The following is a 25772-nucleotide window of genomic DNA, read 5'->3' as shown; positions in this document are numbered from 1 at the left end:
GAGTAAGAAATTTCCTATATACACAAAATATCCCCCAATAGTTATACATTTAAAATACAGTGGATTTTTCTGAAACTGGTCCATGTTTTGGAGTCTGAGAAGCTAAATCTCAGAGCCTTGTCACACTTCAGCATCTGAGCCAGCCCAGGAACTACCAACAATCCCCAGTGTCCTTTAATAGTCACGGTGGATTTTGTCACCTAAAATCTGCATGTGACTGATAAGGTTTCAGGGGGAAGGGAGCAACACTTCTGACAGCTCTCTAGAATCACCTCTGAGCAGCAGGACCTTGGCAGTTGCAGGAGCAACTGAGCAGGAGCATCCTCAGTTCCCACCATTCTCAATCTCTTCCTGCTGATCAGAAACATCCACAGTTCCCCACCCTTTTCAACCTCTTCCTCCTGATCACATGCCCAGAGCTGAGATTTCTTCCTCTTAGAGCAGGCAAGATGGGGAAGGTTTGTGGTATCTGTACAGAGAGTGTCAGAAGTACTGTGTCAAATGGTATCTGAAGCATTTTATTAATCCTGAATGGGTTAGGAAAATGGTACCTAGAAACACTGCTTCCCCCAGCATAGGTAGTACAGATTTCTTCTTTTTTTTTTTTTTTTTTTTTTTTAAGTAGTGTTTTGTTTCTTTGCATTGTGTCACTTAACATACTGTGGGACAAATAACAGAATTTCACCCTGGTTCTCCATCATTTTTGAGATAATGCTTGATTAGCCAAATGAAAATTTCCTAAAAATTGTAAAAAATTTAACCACAAAGTCAAAACCGAGCGCTGCTTCTTGCATGTCGGTACCTATTTATCTACAGCCATACATTCCAAACGTGCTCAGGAACAATCTTAGGCACTGAAATTGCTTCCACTGGTACACTTCCAGAGCTTTTCCCTGCCCAAATGTGGCTCTTGTCAAGCAGCATTGCCACTAGCCCGTCCCGGCCGCCGGCAGCTGGGAGGGACCATTCCCGGCCCTTTGGAGTCCAGGGTCTGGTGCTGTCACCAGCGCCGGCCCAGGCTCGGCGGGGCGCTGCATTTACTGCTTGCACGAAGCCCTGCTATCCGTGACAAGTGTCTCTGCTCCGTTACACATTCTCCCAGAAGACTCCAAGTTATTCCAGCCTCGGGATTTCCCAGTCACAGCGGGTGCGTCCCGCAGGAAGCGCAGCGCCCTCAGCCAGCCCTGCCGCAGGAGCCGCAGCGCGCAGGGATGTGCCCACGGCAGCTCCCGGAGCTGAAGGCAGCGCTTTGTGTTTGCTGAACGTGGCCATAATGGGATATCGGCAGGAAAATGCTTTCCTGACCTACCTGCTCTGGGGCACTGAGGAGAACGGGACCATTAAAACCAAGCCCCAAGCCTGCCAGAGCTCCAGGAGCGCTTGGACAACGCTCTCAGATAGACGGTGGGATGGCTGGGCTTGGCCTGTGCAGGGCGAGCAGCTGGACTCGGGGGTCCCCTCGGGTCCCCTCCCACCCGGGACATTGATTCCCCATTCCCGATTCCCACCTCCCCGGGACGCGGCTATGCGGTTTGCGCTGCCCCACTGCGCCCCCCGGCGGCGGCGGCTGGAACTGCCCCGCGCCTGCGCGCCCCCAAAGGCCGCCCGCTCCGCCCCGCCCACCATAGAGTCAAGATGGCGGCGTCTGCAGCACGCTCAGCGGCCCGGCGGCTTCTCTTGCCCTGGTCCGCCCGCCTGGTGCGAGCGCCCGGTGCAGCGCAGCGGGTGAGGCGGCGGGGAGGGGAACGGAGCGGAGCGGAGGGAGGCGCGGAGAGCGTGGCAGGCTCCAAGCACTGGTGCCCGGGCCGCCGCTGAGGGGACGCGGGGAGCTGGGGGCCGTGGGGCGCGGTGCATGCTGGGAGTTGTAGTCGCGGCGCGGTGCTCGGCGGGAGGTGTAGTGAGCGATCGGTGTGCGCTGCTCAGGGTTGTGTGCGGCAGCTGCTCCGGGGCTCCTCAGTGTGAGGGGGGTGTCAGGGAACCGGGGATGCTCAGCAGGGATGAACTGGGCTGGAACATGTGCCCTGTAAGGAGAGGCTGAGGGTCCGGACCTTGTTCAGGCTGGAGAAGCCATGGCTTCAGCTGGACCTGTGAGAAAAGTCTGTGCCCAGCACCTAGAAGGAACATAAAACCAGGCCTGTCACACTGGCAGGATGAGAGACAATGGGTGTAAGCTGAAACAAGAGAGGAAAAACTGGATATGTGGCAGTCAAGCAGCGGAGCAGGCTGCTCACAGAGCTGTGCAGTTTCTCACCATTGGAGATTGTCAGTACCCAGGTGCAAAAAGTCCTGAGCAAAGTGCTCTGACCAAGTTGATCTTGCTTGGAGCAGGAACTTGGACTAGAGAGCTCCAGAGCTCTCTTCAAACTTAAATTGTGCTGAGACTACGAAGTAAGTGAGTTTTAAGAGATCTAATCTATTTTAGGAAGAGGGATTGAGAGCTGGGTTTTGTGCTTTCATGTTTAGGGCAGTTATATGGGGAGAGAAATCTTTATTTTTTTGAAACATTTGAAATCACAATTTTTGAGATAGCTGTTTGCTTGAATTTGGGAAACATATTTACATTTTGTTATTGAAAAATTGCTTCCCTTCTTTTCTACCCTGCTCTCATTTAATGTGCTTTAACTGGTCCCTGATTGAGCTGCTCTGATCAATGGCTGATGGATTTGCAGTCCTGGCACAGGCCCTTGGGCTGTACCTCAGTTCACTTTAGAAAGCAGGTACCCAGGAGAACTCCTGATGGTAAAGGTCCTGCAGGCTCTTGCTGGCAGCAGTGGGGAGCAAGCGTGGCTGGGAGTATCAGCTGATGGGAGTATCAGCTCCTGTGTCAGCCTGGAGGCAGCAGATGCATCTCCTCACTTGTGCTTATCTTCAGGGCTTGTTTCTCATTCAGGTTACTGCTTCCCTTGTGTGAAGCAGAGATGAATAGCAGTCCTGAATTCTTTCCCTTATAAATGCATGCTTTAAGAAGGATCCATGGACTTAATGCTTGAGTTCAGCAATACGTTTTTCAGAAATGCATCCTTGGATATAACTAAACAATCTGAGGTGACTGATAATTTTCCTTTCCAGGGTGTGCATGTTGGAACAGGGAGGGGCACAGTTTCCAAAGCAGCAACAGAAGTAATCTTAAATGTCCCTGAAACTAGGGTGAGTCCTTTGGAAAATGGCTTGCAAGTAGCTTCTGAAGACTCTGGACTCTCAACATGCACAGTAAGTGACTTACAAAAGGAAGGGGTTTTTATGTCTCTTCCAGTGTGTTCATTTCCTCATGGAACTAAATTGCATTTGCATTTCAATATTTACTAGCAACTGTTTCCTAGAACTTAAGCCAGGACTTAGAAGTCTTAAGGCTTTAGTAGATTTATAATTAAATTTTTTGGAAGATGAAAATTTTCTTTTTATTGAAAACCTGCTCTGTTTAAGGAAAAAGCCATAGCAAAGCTGTTAGCTGGGAAAATAACTTTTTTTTTCTTCACTGAGGTTGGACTTTGGATTGATGCTGGAAGCAGATATGAAAATGAGAAGAACAATGGAACTGCTCACTTTCTTGAACATATGGCTTTCAAGGTGAGTGTAAAGATTAATGTAGACATTTACAATGAATTTTTAAGTTATTTATCTTTAAAGATCAATGATAAAAACTTTGTCAGAATTGTATAAATAGGTTTTCCAAATTGGAATGAGCAAAATAACTTTGGTTTCCATTAGAAAATGAAGCTAAAGATCCTAGTTCTATGTGTTACACAACTATGGATTACACAGATCTAATTTTAAACTCACTTTTACCTTCTTATAGTAGTCTTAGAAGACACAGTCACCCTTTAGCCAGTTTATTTTCATTTGGGAGCACAGTAGGATTTATATCTGACTTTCAAGCTTGGAAAGATTAGTATGCCTGTTGTGTTTCCAGAACACATTTTCTTTCTCTTGATTGTGACTTTTTCAGACAAGAAGTAGTAATGATGAGTAGATGATTTGAAGGGTTTAATGTGATTTTGTTATTGTTCTGTTTCAGGGAACAAAAAAGAGATCTCAGTTAGACCTTGAGCTAGAGATTGAGAACATGGGGGCTCATCTGAACGCGTACACGTCCAGGGAACAAACTGTGTATTATGCAAAGGCTTTTTCAAAAGACTTACCAAGAGGTAATTGCTCTCATTCATCAGAAAGAACAACATGCTTATCCAGCTTCCAGTGAGATGACACAGAATGATGCTTTTGCAGTGTTACAGTCCCTCCCTTGCCTGGTGAAAAATTCGTTCTTGAGCTTCAAAAGAACGTGAGAATATGGGTTTGGAGAGGAGCCAGCAGGGACGCTTATATTTGAAATATTTTTCTCTTCAGAGTCCCTTGATATGATACCTTTTGGACTTCTCTCTTCCTGTCCCCTTGCTAGTTTTATTGCTCTTTGAAGTGGGTTTCACTTTTGGAACCAGATTTTTCTAGTAGTCTGAAAATACTTCTTTCATTTCCATCTCTGTTTGCAATCAGCTGTGGAAATTCTTGCTGACATAATTCAGAACAGCACCCTGGGAGAGGCAGAGATTGAGCGGGAGCGAGGAGTTATACTGCGAGAGATGCAAGAGGTTGAAACCAATTTGCAGGAAGTTGTCTTTGATTACCTTCATGCCACAGCCTACCAGAACACAGCCCTAGGACGGACCATTTTAGGACCCACTGAAAATATCAAGTATGTCCAGAACTACATCTGTCTTTAGTTGTGTGGCAACCTTTATATATTGAGAGCCTTACCTAAAAATGTAGAGAACAGTGTCAGATTTCATTTTTACACTGGAGGGCAGCTGAAATTGCACTGAATATAATTATATATTTATATATAAATTTATATCTATACATATTAATATATATAATTATATATTCAGTAAGTAGAACCTCTGTATTGCCTTAGTTTCCCTGTAGGCAGGCATCAAAGGGTATGTGAACTTCAGATGTTCTCTGCATGACTTCGGGTTTTTTTTGCCATATTTTTCTCCTGTTTCTTATAAGTGCATCTGGCACAAAATTGGAAATAGTTCTTTTTCCTATAGATCACATGTTGGGCATTATTGTAAGCACACAGTGTTTGCTTTCAAAGGAAAGGAGATCATTAGTGCATCCTGTCTCCACCTGGCTGAGTTGGAATTCTCACTCCTCAGGAAGCTAGAAGAGCTTTTTATTCAGTTCGTATTTGCTTTTTAGAAAGTCAGCCTTATTTTAGCTTTCTGCCTCTGCTCTGAACATTGGCAGCACTTCTAATTGTTTTGATAATTGTTTTGTTATATACATTTCTCTCTTTTTACTCCAATAAACTTTACTGACTCAGTAGTGCTGTCTTCTTTCCTGTTTCTAGATCCATAAATCGTAATGACTTGGTGGAGTACATAACAACACATTACAAAGGACCCAGAATGGTCTTGGCTGCTGCTGGAGGTCAGTATGGGATACTCACACTTGATCACATGAAACTGTGCTTGAAACCATGGCCTGAGTTTGTAGGAACCACATGGTGAATCACCCATTGTTCAGCAGGTCCTGTTTGTTGTTGGCCCTCTGTAGCCCTGTGTGTTTTGTACATTCATACCCTTTGAGCTTTTGTTCCCTTTTCCTGTCAGTAATATTCCAGAAGCCTTAAATCAGGAACAAGAAGTGAATTGGAGGCCAAGTCATTCTTCCATGTGGGGAGGAAAAAAGGGTCCTAGAAGGTGTGAAGAGGGGAATAGAAAGGAATGAAGAGAGAAAGAAATAACATTGAGACTTCACAGAGAGCAAAGAGCTTGATTTGATGTAGTTTTAGTGGAAGGCTGTTAAAGAGAACCAAGAAGGGGGAATCATGATGATGTTGCTCTGTATAAAGGGAATGTGTGAAGAATCTGAAGGTGGGGTATTAATGCAGGGGCACAAAAAATTACTGCTTGGTTGAGTCCTTAAACTGTGCAGCAGTGTAAATAACTGTTTACAGAGTAACATCACAAAGCATGTGAAATACCTTTGTCCAGGGGTCTCTCACGATGAACTACTTGACCTGGCAAAGTGCCATTTTGGAAACTTGCCATCTGCTCCAGAAGGAGGACTGCCACCCCTGCCACCTTGCAGCTTCACAGGCAGTGAGGTAAGCTGCTGGGTGGCTTTCTGGGCTGGCCCTTACATCCCCTGACATGTGCTCTCTGGTGAGGAGAGAGGGCTGCTCTGCCACAGACTCAGCACATGAAAAGGTCTCTTGCCCCCAGTGCTGGCAATGGAGTAGCTACTTTCCAAAGCAGTACTTCCCATTCTCTCTTGAATAAGCCTCACTGCCACCACTTTTTATTCTTCATCACTTCCTGGGGGAATACCTTCCATATCCCTGCTCCTGCTTTCCTTTTATCCTCTTACTGGAGCATTTCCACTTATTGAGAATCACTCATTTAAAGGATGTGGCAGAGAACTGAGGCATCCACGTTCTATTCCCATCTCTTTTTAGATTTTACAAAGTCATCAGATTTCCTTGCTGCTGGTAGTCGTAAAATGACTTGTAATGCTTCTCTGTGTATATTGGCAAAATGATCTGAAATTGCCCCAGGGGAGCAGTTAAGGCTGATGTCGAATTAATCTCCATATACTTTAATTTTAGTGCATGTTTTGTAATCCAGCTGTAGTGGCAAAGTGTGATTTCTGTTGTTACCTTGCCCTGTGCCTGAGCCTGTGCAGGTTGCGCTGGAGCTGCTGTGCTGTGTTGCAGATCCGGATAAGGGATGACAAGATGCCCCTGGCACACCTGGCCATTGCCGTGGAAGCAGCTGGCTGGGCAGACCCTGACACCATCCCCCTCATGGTGGCCAACACTCTGATAGGGAACTGGGATCGCTCCTTTGGAGGAGGAGTGGTGAGTGAACCTGCAAGCACCATCCTGCTCTCACTGAGGTTGGTGGGAAATCCTGAATTGGGTACTACCCGGACAGAAAAGGGCATCCAGTTGTGAGTCTCAGAGGGTTTGTTACCCAGGATGTAGGAGAGTCTTGGGAAGTGGTTCTAAACCACCTAAATAGAGGTGACTTGAGGTTTGCCAGCCCTCATGGAATGTAGGATATTTTATACCTGTATGTCATCAGAACCTCTGTATTGTGAATGCAGGGCCACCAACAAAGGGTAGGAATGATGCATCTGATTCCATGTCATCAGAAGGCCAATTTATTACTTTATGATACTATATTATATTAATGAATACTATACTATACTAAAGAATACAGAAAAGATACTTACTGAATGCTAAAAAGATAATAATGAAAACTCGTGACTCTTTCCAGAGTCCTGACACAGCTTGGCCCTGATTGGCCAATGAGTGAAAACAACTCACACCAGAATCCAATGAAACAATCACCTTGGGTAAACAATCTCCAAACACCTTTCACATGAGCACAACACAGGAGAAGCAAACGAGATAAGAATTGTTTTCCTTTTCTCTGAGGCTTCTCGCTGCCTTTCAGCTTCCCTGGAGAAACATCCTGGGCAAAGGAGTCATTTTCAGAGAATGTGAATGCCACACTTCTGGGTATCACCAATTAACTGTCCCTTTCTTGAACTTAAGTGTCTTTGTGATTTTGGCTCAAATCTGGGGTGTTATTTTGAAATGTGATATTACATGCAAGGAAAGAAAGGGTTGAAATGAAGAGCTGATAGTTAACCTTGTAGCTACTACTGTGTGTTCAGTCATCATTGACATGAAAATGGGAAATCATGGAGGTGACTAGTAAGCTTTCAAAAAACTTCACAAAGTAATATCTTTTTCTTTTGCCTCGGCAGAATTTGTCCAGTAAACTTGCTCAGATTGCCTGCCAAGGTAACCTGTGTCACAGTTTCCAGTCCTTCAACACCTGCTACACTGACACAGGGCTGTGGGGACTCTATATGGTCTGTGAGCCATCCACTATTCAGGACATGGTGCACTTTGTTCAGAAAGAATGGTAAGCAACCAACTCTTTCTCTGAAAAGATTGTTTTTAGTGGAGGAATACAATTCAAAAATAAAGATAATATTTTTCTCTGCTTGGGCTTGCCTGGGAACAACAAATGCATCAAATTCTAAACTTTGGCACCCAAAGCCAAGTCCCAGCACCCAGTTTTTGGCACCATTATTTGGAGTGAATAGCTTAAGATGTAGGTTTTGTTTCTTGCACGAGAAAACACAGCAGGGATTTTTTTTTGACTGGCAAATGACAGAAGTCATGAAACTGTCAGACCTTTTAGTATACTACTCAGTCACTGTGCAGCCTGTGAGCTGCAAGTGCCACCACTGAAAGAGCAAATATTTGTGGATGAGAATAATGAATGTGCAGTTACCAGACAGTTTTAGTCTGCAGTTGATGTATCATGTGCTGGTGTTAGACAGCTCTAGTGAATACACAGGGAAAGTTGAGCTGTTACATATGGAATTTTGAAACCTGTGATTCTAGACAATATTCATTCATCTGAGGCTTAAATCTGTTTTGAAGGATGTCCATAGATGACTGTAAAGCTTGAACTGCAGATGCTATTAAAAACACATACATATATGTTACTTAAAAGCACTTGGTTTAAAGTGGGTGAAGTTGAAACAAGTCTTGAAAATGAGGGATTTCTTTAATCACATAAATCACTTCTTATATACCATTATTCTATGAAATCCCTGTTAAGTGGTGGAGAAAAAGGTTATCACTTTGACTCTGTTTGCTGCAGCTTAGCACCAGGGAAGATACAGACAACTCTTGGGACAAGAATTTAGTATTAAGCTATTTAATAGCTTAATACTAAATTCTATTCAGCATCCCCCTCTCCTCACAAAATGTTCCATAGGCAGTGTGGCAAATTATTATCTCACCAAGAGAGGAGCCAGGAAGCTGGATTGCCTTCTAGCTAATTGCTGTTACCCAGTTGCTTGGCTCTACTTTCTTAGCAACCTCCATTCTCAAGATAACAAGTACACAATGCACTTGCCTCAAAATATTTATTTAATAAAATGAAATACACCTCTTCTAAGAGAAAGAGCTTGCTCTTGGGTATCTTGATATGCATCCAAAACCCCTGCTTTTAGGCTGCTGCTTTGTATCCATGGCTAGTTTTCCAAGCTGTCTTACCAGCTTTGTCTACAGAAGAGTAGTGCCTGGTAGGTGCAGTAATGCCTCTGCACCTCTTTATCACAGGCAATTCACAGGGTGCTACAGCCTGCCATTATTTAATGCCTTTGGATTGAAACTGTTTTTCAGGGTAAGACTTTGCACCAGCGTTACAGAAAATGAAGTAGCTCGAGCAAAAAATCTTCTAAAGACAAACATGCTGCTACAACTTGATGGTGAGACTTATGAGAACTTTTTACTCTTTGTGGAGCCATAGGCTGATAACTGAAGGATTTTTTCCCGTTTTAGGGTCCACACCAATCTGTGAAGACATTGGAAGACAAATGCTGTGTTACAAGCGCCGAATCCCAATTCCAGAACTTGAGGCAAGAATTGAAGTAAGTGGCACTCATGTTGCAACTTTTAAAAGGCCATCAAGAAAATTACTTGCTACAGAAAGTAACAACATAGAAATTGTATTTCTTTTTCAGCTGAGAAAACATTTCCAACTGAGAAAACTTCCAAGGGTTTTGTTTCCTGCTCCCTTTGATTATACAAAATGAAGATCAGAAATGGTTTTAAGATGGGATTGTAACAAAGATGCCTCTTTTACCCCTTTTAGGCTATAGATGCCCAGACTATTAGAGAAATCTGCACAAAGTACATCTATGATAAGCATCCTGCAGTTGCTGCCGTGGGTATGTGATTTAAGTTTCCCTATCCTCCCATAACCCCTCCAGAGCACTTGCTGTGAGTTGAGCATGTGTCATGGCCAACTTTCTTTAACTTCCAGGTCCAATTGAACAACTTCCAGAGTATAGCAAAATCTGCAGTGGCATGTATTGGCGTCGTGAGTAGTGAATACAAGAACTTCAGCATATTTTAGCTTTAAAAACCAGGAAAACAACAAAAAAAACCCAACAAATCCACTACACCCTTTTAAAACTTTGGAGTTGCTTTTGAGAAGATTAAAAGTCAAGAACCAGCCCCTCCTGTGTTTCTGTATAATGAAGAAAGGAATGGAAACATGTACAGTATTTGCATTTTTATTATAAAACAAGGATTGTCAGTAAGAGTCATTTCTTGACTTTAGTAGCATTCATCACTTGTTCTTGAGCAGCTTTCTTTGCCTTGACCATTTCCACGAGTTCCTGAAGAGAAGGTGGGGAAAAAAGAAATTTAACTAAACACATGTGAACAATGCTGTAGTTTTGAACCCTACATATATTCACTGTGAAACACTCTACTTCTCAACATAATGAGAAATCTACATAGTTTAACGTTGTCGAGCAATTTCCCTTAGAAACAAATCAATTAATGGAAGGTCAATCCTCCTGTAGCAGGAACTTTACCTACAGGAGGCTAGGGATAGGACTTGATCTACTAGAGCTTGCTGTCAAACTGTAAAACAAATTTCCTGACACAGACTTTCCTTCCCAGCTTCCAGAGGCACTATTTTCACTGAGGAACATTTACTCCTTGCTGCTCTTTTGGGGTTGAGTTACCAAAACCAAAAAGTTTCCTGCAAGATTCCATCATTTTGCGTGTGTCAGATACTGTCTCTGGGACAGTATCTCATGGAACAGCAAAAGCAAAGGATTCTCTCAAGACCTGGCCTGGAGCCAGTCCCAGGAGCAGGTGAGGGACCTCACCTTGTATCGTTTCATGCAGTCTTTTTTTGACCGGCCTGGAACAGCTGCTGCTATTTTCTCCCATCTTTCAGGAGTATTTACTGGATAAGTCTTCAATGCTTGTTCTAAAAGTTTTTGTTCTTCTGTAGTCCAAGGGGATGAATCTAGAGGTGATCCTGTTTTTAAATGCAGAAATGACAGCAAGGAGAGATATTTTAAAAAGAGTCTAGAAAATAATGTAAAACATATTATAGTTTATTTAAAATCCCTGAAGTTTTGGGGTGTATTGTGTGTACCAGAAACCCTCAAATCTGGCACCAGAGATGGGATCACTTATTTGCTGTCAAAGTTTGTAAGCAAATCTTGAGAAAGTTCTGGGTTACTTTCATGCCAAGAGACCCAGGGGAGAGAAGTGCACAAGAAGGGCTCCCTTTTCACCTTTACCTTCAAATCGTTCTGAGGGGGCAGCACTGTCCATCTGAGGCACCACACCATGTTCTTTCTTAAATTTGTCAAATGCTTTCTTGTTTATATCATCTTTTTGATGAGGGTCTATGAACAACAGATATTAAAGAGAATAATTATTGGAAGACTATTAAAGCTAGATGTAATAACAACAACAACATTCTCTAGCAGATTAATTACAATAATCACAAAATCATAAACCCCAATTTCTACTTACATTAAAATGACTATAAAGATGTTGGTAGATTTAAAAAAAATCATTCAGGGTCCAATAAACTTTTCTCAGTGTCAGGTTTTCCAACCCTTATCCTGCTTTAGAGTGGTCAGAGGAATAATTGTTCCATATAATCTTAAACCTGAATCTGCAACTTCCCCAAAATCAAGAGGGATTATTCTCTCAAGGGCTGTGGCACAAAACTCATGCATTGCCCAGGGTATGACCATGTCAGAGAGGCAGGAAAATCCAGGTGCTCCTTGTGCCACTCTGTGGTTTGTAATGCAGAAATCTCTTGAAAATTTAGTGGATTTTTTTTCCTTCTGTAGTGAAATGTGTAATTTCCTTGTGACCTTATTCCAGAGCTCTCTCTGCTTCATTTTTCATTTTTATATTCATTTTTGAAGAGGAGATGAGCCACATTCATTTAGGTGTCTTACTCTGGTGTTGGATTCCATTAATTTTTTTAAAGAATATCTAGAGCTTCATCAGTTCCATTTATTTTAGATACCTTCCTTTGTAGGGAGCTTTCTGAGAGGCCCATTTATCTCTCTTTGAGCCCTGCTATTTCATGTGTCCCAGACATCAGTGCATCAAGCTACACTAAGAGAGTTTCTGAGAGTTGCTTGTGAGGTGCTGACTTACAAAAGAGCCATTAGGATGAAAACACTGAATCACATAAATGCTCCTCTAAATCCTCCATCTGAACTACATTTCTTTTGGGGCTGTACAGAGGATTTTCTTAAGAAACACAGCTCCAGTCACAGAAAATTCAGCTGTACAGAAGCAGGCAGACCATGTATTACAAAAATAAGGTAATATAGATACCAAGCTTTTGGAGACTCTTTGCTTTATTGATGACATCTTTTGCTGTTCGTTTTATTCCAGTAGTAGAGTGCAAGTTCATATAATTGGCAATAACTTCCCACCTACAGCAAGAACAGAAAGGATAAACCAGCATATTACATAATACCTTATCTTCATATAAGCTATGGTCAAGCTCCTGTACACATTTTTATAAACTCCTGAGTAAGTTCAAACATATTTAAATATGTGCAAAATCCCAGAGTAGCTGTTCTGGAAAGCTTTCAGTCACTAACTGAAGAATGCAATCAGCTTGGGTGAACTCCTCAGTTCCCAATACAGAAAAAGGATGGGGTAGAATGTAGGTAAGTGCAAACCTCTAATCCTCAAAATTCTGCTAAATTGCTGTTATCCTGAATTCCCTAAACACCTCTGGCATTAAATACTGCAGGCTGCATTGAAGGGCTCAGTAGTTACTAACCCTATGTCCTCTGCCCCCATAAAAATAACTAAACATCAGGTAAAGGGGCTTAAACAGGAGAGAGCTGGAACAGCCCTAGTCCCAAGATTATTCCTAGTGGATTCTTAGAAAATGGAGGCAGTAGGTACTGCTGCTCAGACAGGAGCCCTGACTGCTGAGCTGCAGAAACAGGCACTGGTATCATCTCCATGGAGTATGGTTTTTTTCAGTAAGCATCCAAATTTTGTAATGGATGTTTGAAATCTTTGTAATCCTAAATGGAAGAAGGCATTTCATTCCTGGGAAAAAAGTATTTAAAGTGTGCTCCTGTTGTTGCTTAGCAGTAAGCTGAGTGCCAGTGCTGCTTTCTGTAAATCTCAGCCCTTCCTTTTTCCTCTGGCTCTCCCCTGAAGAAAGCTGGTGCACTTAACTGCTATTTTGGGATATTTTCCTCCTACCATGTAGAGGAGAAACCAGCCTCACATTCATTGTGGAGCCCCTGGAAGCAGCTTGCACACTTGTATTCCTACCCAGCTGCACCCCAGTCACTGGTGTGGTTCTCCCCTTTAAGGAGTGAGCCTACCATGGAGTAAGCCCTTGCAAACAGGCACCTCAGCACCATCCTGGTAATGGACTGAGGCCCAAGGCTGGGGGGAAACAAGATACAGGGCCAGAGGTAACTCCAGTGACACACAGAGCATGGTACCAGGGAAAAAGAAACCACTGGCTGCTTTCGAGCCAAGGGAAAGAAAGATGTTTAGGAGTCCTTGTACTGACAAAGTACTTGGGATGATCTGAAAATATTTTATTATGCTTGTTATTTAATTAAAAATTGTTAAAAAGGGCTTTTAGCACCAAACCCGAGAAGTACCTTGAGTTAGTCCCTGCTGGAAAGAGGTTCACAGCTTTAATTAACAACTGCAAATCATCCTCTGGCCAGTTTTTGCTTCCCCCTCCACCGCCAGTGGTTGACTTTTCTGAGCTCTTTGTTGCTTGGCGCATACGAGCTTCTGCCTCTTCTTTCTCTCGCCTTATTTGTTCATTTATTTCTTCTATCTAAAGATTGCAAATAAGCATTATTTATTTACTTACTGAATTATTATTACATTTTCCAGTGACACAACCCCCTCTCTGGACTTCCTTTGAACCTTGGATTTTGCTTAGTTTTTGTTCTGTGTATTATATGTAAGGAAACAGAGAAGCTTATCTGTTCCAGTATTATTTCCCTTCATTTCATGTGTATATTTTTAGGATTTAAAGATTAAGAGTTAATAGCAGAAATCCATCACAGGTTCACTAGGAAATTAAATGAATACCCCCAGAATTAAAGCAAAAGTTTTCAACCTTGTGTGAATGTCTAGGCTAACACTTGACTTAGAGGGACAGATCCACAAAAGCATTAAGACCAGTGAGGGCAATTAAACCTCCATGTTGAATACACTGATTCTCAAATCTTCCAGCCTAACTGGTATCTAAGCCTGATTATATCAGTGCAGCCATAGTAATGGAGAACTTTTAAGTTACAACGAGCTCCAGATTTTAGTTACTAACTGTGTACTCAGGGTTAGATGGCCATGTGTAGTTTTTTAGCAAGCTAAAAACTACTTAAATTAACCCACTGCAGATTTTTGTGACCTGTAATCACATCTCAAGACTGTGGTGTGACACATCTTTAATCATCTGCTTGTGAGTGGGCCCAGTCCAATCTTGGCAATATTAGAAGAGCTGTGCACTTATGGCTGTTGGCAGGATGCCCAATGGCAAGAGCAAGAAACCTATTTCATAAAACCTTCCTGGCAAAAGGAAAGCTACCTGATAGAAACTTTTTAGCAGAATAGTTTTAACAGATAGAAAGAGGACTGTCCTGCATTTAGAACACCTTCCTTGAGAATGGAATATTGAATTCAGTCCCCTGCAGAATAAGAGGCATTTCAGTCTTAAATTTTCTGATGAGTAAACCTGACCCTGGGATGGGGGCAGATCATATTCCCCACCATGGAAAAAAGTTCACAGCTGTGTATCCACAGTGGATGAGGATACACCTTACTCTTTCTGCAGGATGTAGGTTCAGCTTTTAGTTCAAGCAGCTTTTCCCTGATGGCAAACATAGGCAGATCCTTGCTGAGTTTTGGTAAATTTTGATTCTTGTGTCTTGCATTTCCTATTCCTTGGTATCCAACCTACCAGCCCTTATAGTGCCTACAGCCTGCAGCACTTTTAAGTCCTTTTGTGGATCTATCCCCAAGTCACAGACACTAGACATGGATTTTTCTTGCATAAGAAGAGACTGCCCTCCTTCCTCAAGGGAACAGCTACACATTGTTGGGCAAAATGAAATTCCTCTACTGTTTCTGTATACCATATAAGAGGTAGGTTTTGTGTTCTTTACAAATAAAAATGTGTATTTTTTTCTTGGCTGGCCCTGTTAATTTGACCAGCCATGAACTGCACAATGTAAAATGGAGCAGAGATCCCTCTGCCTGTGCACTCTGAAAATCAAGTCCTTGTGTTTTACCAAGCATGATTCCACAGCAGCTATGCTGTATCTTACTTCACTTCAGACAGGTTGATTTCACAAGTTATTCTGTTACTTTGATTCGACACTCAGCATAATTACCTGTTTTACTACAGCCGCCTTTCCTCCTTCCCTTGTTGTGGATGTAAGTGCTTCATTCAAGCATTGCAGACTAAAAATAAATTATTCAGTTACAATGGAGAGCTAGTAGAAAGATGGGTATCAAAAGGAGCAGAAAGCAGCAGCAGGAAGACTTACCTTGCTAGCTCAAGACGATCACAAAGCTTTTCCACCTCCTCCATCATTTTAACACAATCTGCCTCATTATCAGAAAAGTAATTCCAGTTCTGGAAGCAGAAATACATGTTCTACAAAGTTCTTGAACTTTATTGTCCTATTCCTTCAAAGGCTTAACACACAGTGTTCTTCAGCCACTGCTGTGTTTGGACCTATTTGGTCAGCTTTACTAATAACTCATATGCATGTAAGTATGTTTTAGTATTTTGTTTTTTTAGTAAACCCACTTTCCATACCCATCTCCAGCCCTAAGAACAAGCAAACATGGGATCCAGTGTGATCTAAGCAAAGACAGTAATTTGTGTGATGTAACCTGTATTTCATTGTAATAATAGTTAAATACCTTGCATGTTGTTCTGAGTTTTTGCCTTTCTTTCTTGATTGCTTTCTTCTGTATCTCTTTTTCCTTTTTTGCCACTAATGCTTGCTGCCTAACTTCTTCCTCCTCCTTTTCTTTTGCTAACCGTGCTGCTTCTAATTCTGCTTGTCTTTGCTGCAATCAAAAGGAAAAAAAATGCAAGTAAAAAAATCATCCAAATCACATTGTTACAGGGTCATTCAGTCATCCAACATCAAAATGTGTTGTTTCTGGTTTGGGTGGAGGTTTGTTGGTGTTTTTGGGAGTTTAAAATGCATAAATACTTTAACGTTTGGTTTTCCAAGAATTTGGAGAGTGATGATGACACATTATACCATTTGGCATTAAGTCAAGTACTCCCTGTGAGGACCCTCAGTTTATAAATCCTGACTTCCTCTACAACCAAGATACAAAACTGTGCATAATTTCCTACTCCTGCCTCAGGAGTATAAACTTCATGGTCCAGTATTTCTCCTGCATCATTACTGACATGTTTTGCAGTGTTCTAATGTCTTTTAGGTTACTTTTTTGCACCTTGCAGTTCCCTTTCATTCCTGTACTTTTAGAGCCATCTTCTCCAAACTGTTCATATTTATCAAGTATGTTCTGTTTCCTCAAAGCATTTCATACCAACCAACCACTCACAAACCACATGCACAAGGCAAGCAGACATACCCATTTTATGCACTTAATGCTTGCCTTGAAGCCAGGAGGTGTATGCAACAAAAGAACTCAGTTTTCAAAGGTGCTTTGTTGCAGATCTGCATTCCTTGTTTCCATCTCATTGTCAGAAGGCTGCCAGCCTTGCACTGCCTGCTGCACAGGCATCAACAACAACACATTTTTGAACCCCAATAATTCTGTCAGTAGTCTTCTTGCAAATGTAGAACCTGAAGCAGCAGGTGTGAATGAAGCAGTTTTTCAACCCAAATAAAGTACTTCACTTACTTTTTCTTTTGCCTCCTGTTCTTTTCGTTTTGCTTCTACCTTGGCTTTCTTCTCTGCTTCCTTCTTTGCCTTTTCTTCCTCCTTAAATTTCTTTATCCTGGGATCACAGCTGTATGCATTGTCTGGCAGAAGAAAGGAAGCATCATGTATAGAAGAAAAGCAGGAGACTTCCACAGTTAGTTAATGAATCTCTCTTTAAAGAACAGCAGTTTGTGTGCTCACCAACAAGAGTCCTAATTCTGTTCATTTCTTCTTTTTTTCTTAATGCTCTGGCAGCTCTGTTCTGCTTTTCAATCCACCTCCTTTCATCTCGACTAAAAGGGAAAGCATAGTTCAGTGCTAATGCTTTACAGTGCCACTGTTAGAAATTCATCAACAAGCTTCTTAAATAGTTCCCCCCACACAGATGTTCTTCTGTGAATACTTCAAAAATAGACTTCAAAAAGTTAAGTTTCAGGCTCTGAGCTCATGTACAAAATGCTAAGTGTTTACATAGTTATATAAACCTGACAAAGCAAGCTGTTTATCTGTCATTGGAGGGAATGAGATCATGGACTTTATTTTCAAAATGCAATCCACTTGCTTACCTAACATTAAACTCAAACTAAACAACAGAAATGCTAGCATAGGGTTTAATTAAAGGACAGCAGTATAAACAATGCCACAGTTATCTCGTTTTGCAGAATTTAGTCATGTCACATAAACTCATCTGCACAGGAACAACACTCCATGAAGTAGCATGATACTCTGGGTAAATGACATTTCTCTACTGTTTCTGTATACCATATAAGAGGTAGGTTTTCTGATGAGTAAACCTGACCCTGGGACCCTGTATTTTCACTCCACTGAAATACAGCTCAGGTAATTGATGGGCTGACTAAATAATCTGAAATATTTACCAGTGCTGTCAAGAAAGAGGCAAATTTTTAGTGGGGTTCTATAGCCTCATCCACACAGCCACACAGAGAACAACAGAGGGGGCAGGGAAGTTGGAACTATGAGGTATTTAAAGCTCCTTCCAACCCAAACCACTCTACCTCAGAACAAAGAAAACAATCCCTATAACTGAGAAGGAGAGTAATATGAATAGATTGAAGCTTTAAAACATGAGTAACATCACCTTTGGAAAGAAGGGGTAGCAAGAATCATGACCATGTGAACAGCAGCTGTAATGTAGTTCTCTCTCCTAAGTACAGCAGACTAGGTACCATTTGTCTAAACATCTTTGAGAAAGGACTGAGAAAGGACACTAATGACAGGAATGAGCAGAAAAAAAGAGCTATGCAAATAATTCAAGACTGTTCCAATGAGAAGCCTAGAGGTTCATCTGTGTCATGTACCACAGGGACAAGTGACAGGGAATTGATTACAGTGCCTTCACAGAATCCTCACAGGAGAGAGAACAGTGGGTCTGGGGAGGCTCAAGAAATCCAGCAGCAGGAAGAGGCACAAGAGAAGACAAATGCCCAGGTACAGCTTAAATATGGCAGTTTCCAGCAGGAAGAAAGCCAACCACTGAATCTAAATACAAAACTGATTTTTAGCCAAACTTGGAAGAAGAGATGCATACGACGCAAATTATGTCTCACAAGGATTACCAAGCTGGTTGTGTCCTGTGAGATTTGTGTTAGACCAAAGCTCCAACCTGAACACTCTGTGTTTATAACTGTAGGAAGGATAAAACCACAATGTATTTTCCAATGCAACATGGTCTTGAGTAATTCAGCAACTATCACTACATCAACTACTACGTAATTTTTGGCATCAAGCCATCAGAAATCACCTCTCCAAATTCTAGGAAGTATCACTTTCTCAGTACAAGTTAAAGAGAGAAATGATACCAGCATGCTCATCCACTCTGTCCTGGCTCAAGGTTCAACCTGTGCTTGGGACTGGCAGGAATTCAAAGTCTGGACTTAAATGAACACACATTTCAAAGCACCTCAGATATACCTCTGTGAGGCAAGCAGGAACTACTTCAATTACATGAAGAAGCCCACAGTAAGTTCAGTTCAAGTCCATGACTGACCTCTAAGCTGGGAGAGTGGAATTCAGACTTGGCTCAGCTGCCTTTCTTCCTATGACTTACAGTCTAAGAGAAGTTGGAAAATCTTGCTGTATAACCTCTCAGTCTCCTGTCAAAATTATTTTTATTTACATACCATTCTGCTTTTTCTTTTTCCTCTTCATCTAAATAGGAAAACTCTCTCCAGGAATCAAAATTATACCTAAAATAAATTGAAGAAAAAAAAAAAAGTGAATGAAAAAACAGCAAATCTGTTAAACATCAGCTACATTTTTACTGGATGTGTTTATAGGCAAATGTACTGATGTTTACAGTTTATAATACATAATTTACAATTATTCTGCACCTACAGTGATTCCACTGTGTTAAGTCAAAATGCAGGATATGATTTACACCTTTCTGTACTGTGGGTTAGCCTACTTCAGGATGGCATTGGTCTTGCCCACTCTAAATGTCTACAGCTGTCTACACTTCTGTCACATGCAGTGGAAATGCAGTGCAGTCAGTAGAGTTCAGAGAGAAATTCATCTTGATGTGAGCACCCATATTTAGGAGGTAAAGCAAGCCAAAAACATGACTGACTTTTTTGGACTAAACACACCTCCCTTTGCTAGGGGAGCTTAAACTCCTAAGATGTCTCCACTAAAAACACAGGTTAGGTGAGATAAACCTGACTTCCAGTCTGTGGGTCAGCTCAGTTCCCAGCCACCATGGTCAGAAATTCCCACTGCAACTGTGAATTTACAAGTGGATGGATTAGCCAGGAGAAAGCTGGCTCAGTCTGTGGAAGGCACAAACAGCTATGGGGTAATTTTGTGACATCAGGAGGCTGGGACAGCCCACAGCAAACAACCCACACACCAAAGGGTCTGCAAGCCCTTTATACTGCATGTCTTGAATAGAAACAGAGGCACCAGCTGACTTACCAAAAGGAATAGAATGCATCTACCTCCTCAAATGAGGAGTTCATGTCCCCAAGTTTAGGTACATTTTTCTTATTTGACCACCTGAAAATACATGGATATATTCAAGAAATAATACATACAATCTTCATAACATGGCATTTGTTAAGCACAGAATCAAAACCTGAGATTCTCTCCCACCAACACAGAGAGGGCACCAGGAAAGAGGAACAGAACGGGAGAGTTCCTCCTAAGTATCCTCCAGATTGGGCATTTTTGGGTGAGTTTCCCCAAAAAAGCAACCTTTTCCTGCCTGAGTGCCTCCTGCTTTGTGCCTCAAGAAGACCTGATGGAGCACAAGCTATCTTTGTGGATATTCAATTCTCCATACACATTCTTCTGGCAGAGGAGCCTACAGAAAGTGGCCACAAAGTGCTCTGTGAATAACTCAGCTCTCTGGCAGGGTACAGGAAGCCTCCCACACATTCTACTGGAGTACAAGGGAATAATGCATACTTGGCCCCCACTGCATTTTTTTCTAGGGAAATCTTCCACAGGCTCTAGAATTTGTTGTTCCATGACACAGCATTAACTCTCACTGCAGAAAAGGGAAAAACTTCATCTGACAACCACAGATCCAGGTCTGAAGTCTATGGAATAAGATTCAGTAAGACTAGTTTAAACAATAATTGTTCAGAATGTTGTAAAGTGCCTCATGTAATTAAGCCCTTTTATACAGGGAAAAGTTGGCAACTTTCTATTTTGACAAGCTTAATACCAAGTTAATTGTCAACCATGAATCAAATGAAGAAAAAAAGTCACACAATGTAAGAGAGAACTACCAAATATTGACAGCTACAATTGTCTTCTCTTTTAACCAGCTAAATCATGACTGTAACTACTGTCTTCTGTTAATGTCTCACTCTCAGAAGACAGTAATTTTTAAAAGGAATTTTTATCAGGAGCACACAAACCTTTGGTATTGTAAGTAATTTTAAGATGAAACAATGAGTTGTGCAAAAAGGGCAGTAGGTAATGGGAAGCTGAGAACTTTTTTAAGAATTGCATGGGTCAAACTCAATGCCATCAGCTAACAGTTCAGATTATTTTAAAATAAAATAAAAAATAATTGCAACTATTTTAGTTGTATTACATTTCTAGTGGATTAATACATCTCTTGTTACAAACACAATGTCAAAAGAGTTTGCAAATGCTGATTCTCCAGCAACAGCAGAGGCAGTCAGACACAGCTTACCTGGCATTTCTTTCAAAAACTGGTGAGAAAACTTCGAAGAAGTTTTCTTTTGCTTCACTTTTGGAAGGTACAGAGTTATCAAAAGTTGGGTCTATGCTGTTAAATGCTCGTCGTTTCACAGGATCAGATAATATTTCATAAGCTGAAAGTTACCAGACATAAGGTTGTAAATGTTTAAAAAGATGTTCTCAGATCTGTGTTTGATCTATTTGTAGTGTTCTTGTAGAGCTTGATATTTAATTATTTTAGTGACACCAAAAAGCATTGCTGTCTGTTCCTGCTAAACTAAGTAGGAGGAAAACATTTATAAAAAGGACACATTTAACCATTAAGATGTAACAAAACAGACAATATTTAACTTTATAGCAGTAAATTTTGTTCAGACGCTGGAAGCTTGGGCATGACATCTTCAGACTTTTATCCTACACCAGATCCTTGCAGATATATTGACAAAATGGTCTACTAGGGCATAGAGCATGAGTTCATGTGTTGTCAGAATGGGCAAGAACAGGAACCATTCATTAGAATTTTTGCAAGTGATGATGAAGTTGTACCGAGTCTTTGATAGAATACAGAACTCCACACAAACTCTCCAAAACATGCAAACAGTCCCATTTTCCTGTTCTTACACCCCAGCAGTTGTGGAGCATCACATTACTAATTTTATATTCTGTAAATCACAAAAACTATAGCTTCAGTACTCTTACTTTTTTCTCAAGGAAGCGTGGAGTTTTACAATGACCACTATTTTTCAGTAAGAATGAAAAGTCAAAGAAATCAAATTTGTTTTGCAATCATTCATGGACTTCTGTGCCTGCACCCCTGCCAGAGGACACTGCACCATGAAGGTTTGATGTAGGAGGTGATAACCTGGAGCAGAGCTTGGTGCTCTGCAGTGCTGTAAGCTGATCCCACTGCACGTGTCAGTGGAGAGATGAAGGAATGACAGTGGCCACCAGTGAGCTGCTGTCTGCCAGTCTGCCCTTTCCCTCTGGGAAAGGACTTCCCTCCACCAACACTCCAAACGACCCCAATTCTCCTGCCTCAGTAACCCTCACACCGTTTTCCTGGTGCTGGAAAATCTGTGCACATCCATTGGTTCCTGTTCCATTCAGGAGATGTCCCTTCCACTTACAGATCCCCAGGTCTACTCCCACACACTCAGCTCTCCCAGCTCTGTATCTCCCACACATTCCTTTGTCAGACCAATTTCTGAGTCCAACCTATGTTCTCCCACCTTTCCAAGTTTCTCCTCCCTGTTTCATTACTGTCTGCTCCTACTCCAGGTCCCCCTTTCCTACTATTGCATTTTTGGATTTCCTTCCTCCAAAATGCTGCCTGACAGCATTATTCCTCTTCTTGGCTACTTTGTGCTTTCCCTTCTGTCTAGCCCCAAACTTGGATTGTAAGCAGTTAAGAGGGAAGGTTCTATGATATTTTGCTCCTTGCATGTAGAACACAGAGCATTTTCCTGAACTCATGTGCAGGTATCTCATCATAGATATCTGACAGTTTCTGACAGGACTGCAACAGAAAAACTATTTCCTGTGGCAACCTTCCTCCTTCTGAAAACTCCAAAGAAGGCTGAAAATATTAGTTTGTCTAACATATCTCACACTAACTAGTATTAGGAGACATTCAGAGAAGGAAGTTTAGAAGCACAAATTCCAAGATTTCCTCCTACTCCAACCTTACTGAGTGAAATTTGTTTAAAATAAATGAAAAAGCCAAGCTCTCAAGCATTCCTGGAGATGTAAATCATAGACCTAGAACAGCCCCTATGGGTTTGGAATTGGCCAGCAGTGGTGTTCTGGGTCACAGAACCATTAAAGCTGGGAAAGGCCTCTAAAATCAGAGTCCAGCCATTAATCCTGCACTGCTGAGTCCACCACCAAGGCAAGAGGGAAATGTTATTAAATTGAGTTCACTTGCTCATCTGTGGGCACAAATGAGCAGCTGAAGAAACTGATGACCTGGATCAAATCAACACATGTTCTGTTGTCAGAGCAGGCACATTAGAATTCAGATTTTCCAACTGCTGCTGGTGCCTGTGGGGAATTGCTCCATGGCTCACTAGCTCATCCCAGGTATGGGGCCACCTCCAGAGGTTCATCTGTGTGTGCACTGCTGCAAGTGTCACATTTTGTCACCACTGCCACAGCAGCCAAACATCTGTCAGCTGCATTCCCTTCCTGCTTCTACCCACTGGGAAGTTACACCTAATGTGATCTGTTGATGCAGTTTTCTACAATGGAAAAAGAACTCCTCCAGCTGTTTACTCATTGACAATTCCTTAAAATCCTAATGAAGCCAACAAATATGTTTCTGATGATCAAGTAGATTGAGAGAGTATCTAAAAAAAGAGATCAATTGCTTACCTTTAGTTATGCAAGTAAAATAATCATTATCACCCTCTCCTATCTGTTCCCCTGCAGCTTTTCGCTTGTCTGGATGATGTTTCAAAACCATGGATTTATCTAACAAATAAATGCATTACAGTCAGAAATGCTTAATCAGAAACAGTTTCAAACTATGAAGTCACACAGTAATTCCAACTGGCATTTCTCTAATTCAAAACTTAAATAAAAATACAAACCAAACAGTCAGATCTGGCAGAAAACAAAAGTTAATGAATTTTCTTTGATTTAATACTATAGTTAGAATTAACATTACTTCATCTTTGCTGGGACATAAAATCACCACAACTCAGAAACTCTATTTTCTATTCTACCTCAACATCTGAAGAAGTCTGAGACTTTATTATACCTAGCAAAGTGCTTTAGTATCTGTAAGTATACAGTTACCTTCATAACTGAAAAAATTAAAAATAGTTAATGTCATTTTAGTTGTTATTTCTAATGAAAAACAAAATAGTTCAGATAAAACAAAAAATTGTATTCCATCCCTTTACTGAAGTTCTGAACATGATCCAAAGTAAATTTAGCAAGAATGCTACAGCCTGTGAATGCTGCTGCACTTCCCAGAAACAGAGATGTGAAATTTTTTAACTCCCTCCATTTAGGCTTCTGGATTTCAGAACTGTGATAAAAATTTAAGATGCTGGTAAGCAACACAAGTCAGACTTTTAGGCCTAGGAAACAGTAAAAACCTTGTTCACAACATGCAGGTATTTTCACTGTGCACATCTGAAAAAAATGTTTTGCTTATAAGGGACAGGTACTTACGAGCTGCTTTGATTTGTTTCTGAGTAGCCCTGTATCGTATATTTCCCAGTCCAAGAACTGCATAATGGTCTTGATTCTGAGAGAAAAGAACCACAAAGCCTAATAAACACTCATAAATACAACCTAAAACACCACAACACATACAGAAAAGCAGTTTTCCTCCCCATCTCTTAAAGGCAAGAGGGAGAATTCCTCCCTCTCTCAAAAAACTGGGAAAAGACTATAGGAACAACTGTCATAAATTATTGAATAATTACTGAATAACTGAATATCAATAAATTAAGCCACTATCATAGAAATCCAAGTAGCTTTATCTAAATTGGATTGAAGCACTAGAAAATTCAGTTATTGGAAAACTGAATTGCTGTTGTTAATATTAAGAGTGCCACTATAACTCCAGAATAAAGGAGATGGTGACAGGGAGAAGAGACACTTAATACTTTCAGGCAGTAAAATAAAAAGCTGCAGCTCAAAGCTAAGATCTTATCCTGATGTGTTTGCCTTCACACACCAGATATTAAGATAAGGGACATGAACTGATTCACATGAGTGTAGGAGGGGAGGAGCAAGGAGATCTTTAGCACCTGGGCATGGCATATAACCTTGATGGGCCAAACTAGGTGACAGTAACCCATATCGACTGAATGAATACCTTCCAGTCCTTTGGGTCGAGGGTTTTTAACATAGGATACTCCTCAAGCTGCAGTTCTTCATCCCCCGATTCTTCAGAAAGTTCCTTCTCATCTTCTAGCTCCTGGAAAGAGGCAGAAACATTTATGTTTCTCCTCTTAATAAATGCTTCAAACCATCTTCCCACAGGTTCCACTTGACAGAGTACTGATGCTATAAGCAAAAACATAAAAGCAACTTCACCTTCTGTGGTTTACTTTTGTTTTTTTTTTAAACTAAACCCCATCAAAACCCCCACAAGCACAGCATCACAGATCTCTAAATCTTTTCTTTGGCTCCACATACACCAGAGTGCAGGAACCAGCACACTTTCCCATCAGACGGGAGCTCCCAACGCTTCGCCGCGCTCTCACATCTGGAAAGGTGATTTCGAGTTAAAGGGACGCACGTGTCAAAAGATATTAAATACGGTCCTATTGGCGGCGGAGGAGGCACCCGCGGTAGCGATATTAGATTAGGATTGATCTTCCCCGCGTTCCCGCTCCCCGTTCCCAGGCCCCTCCCTCGGAAGAACCCAGACTTGTTGCTGGCAGACGGGCAGCAACGATCCCGGCGGCGGCACCGCACGCCAGACGGAGACAATTAAACTCAAATCAACACCAAAGTTCTTCCAGCCCGGCCGATTTCCCAGCCCAGCGCCCAGCCCGGCGCTCCAGGGCGGCGTTTCCCGGGGGCAGCCCCGCGGTACCTACCGGCGGAGAGCGGCCTGGTGACGGCCGAGCGCTGTCCGTCCGCCGCGGGGCCGCGCAGCAGCGCCATGGCCGCGGCCTGCGCCTGCCGCGGCACCGGCGCGTGGGGCGCCCGCAGCGCTTCCGGGGCGGCGGCGGCGTGCGGCGCCATAAGCGGCCCGGCCGGCCCTGCCCGGGTCCAGCGGGCCCTGCCGCGTCCCTGCCGCCCCCGCAGCGCCCCCGCGGCCGGAGCGTCTCCCGCGGGGCGGCACCGGCGGTGCTGCCCT

The 25772-nt window shown here is 42.1% G+C and overlaps 2 protein-coding genes across 5 annotated transcripts; one reads left to right on the top strand and one right to left on the bottom strand.

The window, feature by feature from the left end:
- Positions 1 to 1573: 1573 nt before the first annotated feature.
- On the top strand, positions 1574 to 10146 carry PMPCB (peptidase, mitochondrial processing subunit beta). Its single transcript, XM_071423966.1, has 13 exons — positions 1574 to 1725; positions 3070 to 3210; positions 3481 to 3567; positions 4016 to 4145; positions 4492 to 4690; positions 5351 to 5430; positions 5997 to 6109; positions 6719 to 6862; positions 7780 to 7940; positions 9218 to 9303; positions 9377 to 9465; positions 9690 to 9765; positions 9861 to 10146. Exons 1-13 carry the CDS (start codon positions 1636 to 1638, stop codon positions 9923 to 9925), a joined length of 1461 nt encoding a protein of 486 aa, XP_071280067.1. The 5' UTR covers positions 1574 to 1635; the 3' UTR covers positions 9926 to 10146.
- On the bottom strand, positions 10098 to 25667 carry DNAJC2 (DnaJ heat shock protein family (Hsp40) member C2). 4 transcript variants are annotated; one of them, XM_071423960.1, is made up of 17 exons: positions 25510 to 25667; positions 24780 to 24970; positions 24128 to 24203; positions 23321 to 23419; positions 20943 to 21084; positions 19712 to 19792; positions 18922 to 18987; positions 16982 to 17073; positions 16760 to 16881; positions 15797 to 15946; positions 15415 to 15503; positions 15259 to 15328; positions 13513 to 13697; positions 12206 to 12306; positions 11143 to 11250; positions 10720 to 10874; positions 10098 to 10218 (listed from the first exon to the last, which is right to left on the bottom strand). In XM_071423960.1, exons 1-17 carry the CDS (start codon positions 25655 to 25657, stop codon positions 10144 to 10146), a joined length of 1950 nt encoding a protein of 649 aa, XP_071280061.1. In that variant the 5' UTR covers positions 25658 to 25667; the 3' UTR covers positions 10098 to 10143. The 4 variants fall into 4 exon arrangements, with proteins under 4 accessions (XP_071280061.1, XP_071280058.1, XP_071280060.1 ...); XM_071423957.1 differs by having other exon boundaries at positions 24780 to 24881; positions 25510 to 25650; XM_071423959.1 differs by lacking the exon at positions 15797 to 15946 and having other exon boundaries at positions 24780 to 24881; positions 25510 to 25651.
- Between the last annotated feature and the right edge of the window lie 105 nt (positions 25668 to 25772).

Source organism: Agelaius tricolor, unplaced genomic scaffold (genome assembly GCF_023055355.1).
Source record: "Agelaius tricolor isolate 1412-34295 unplaced genomic scaffold, bAgeTri1.0.p SCAF_3, whole genome shotgun sequence".
Lineage (NCBI taxonomy): Eukaryota > Metazoa > Chordata > Aves > Passeriformes > Icteridae > Agelaius > Agelaius tricolor.
This window is presented reverse-complemented; position numbering and strand designations above follow the sequence as displayed.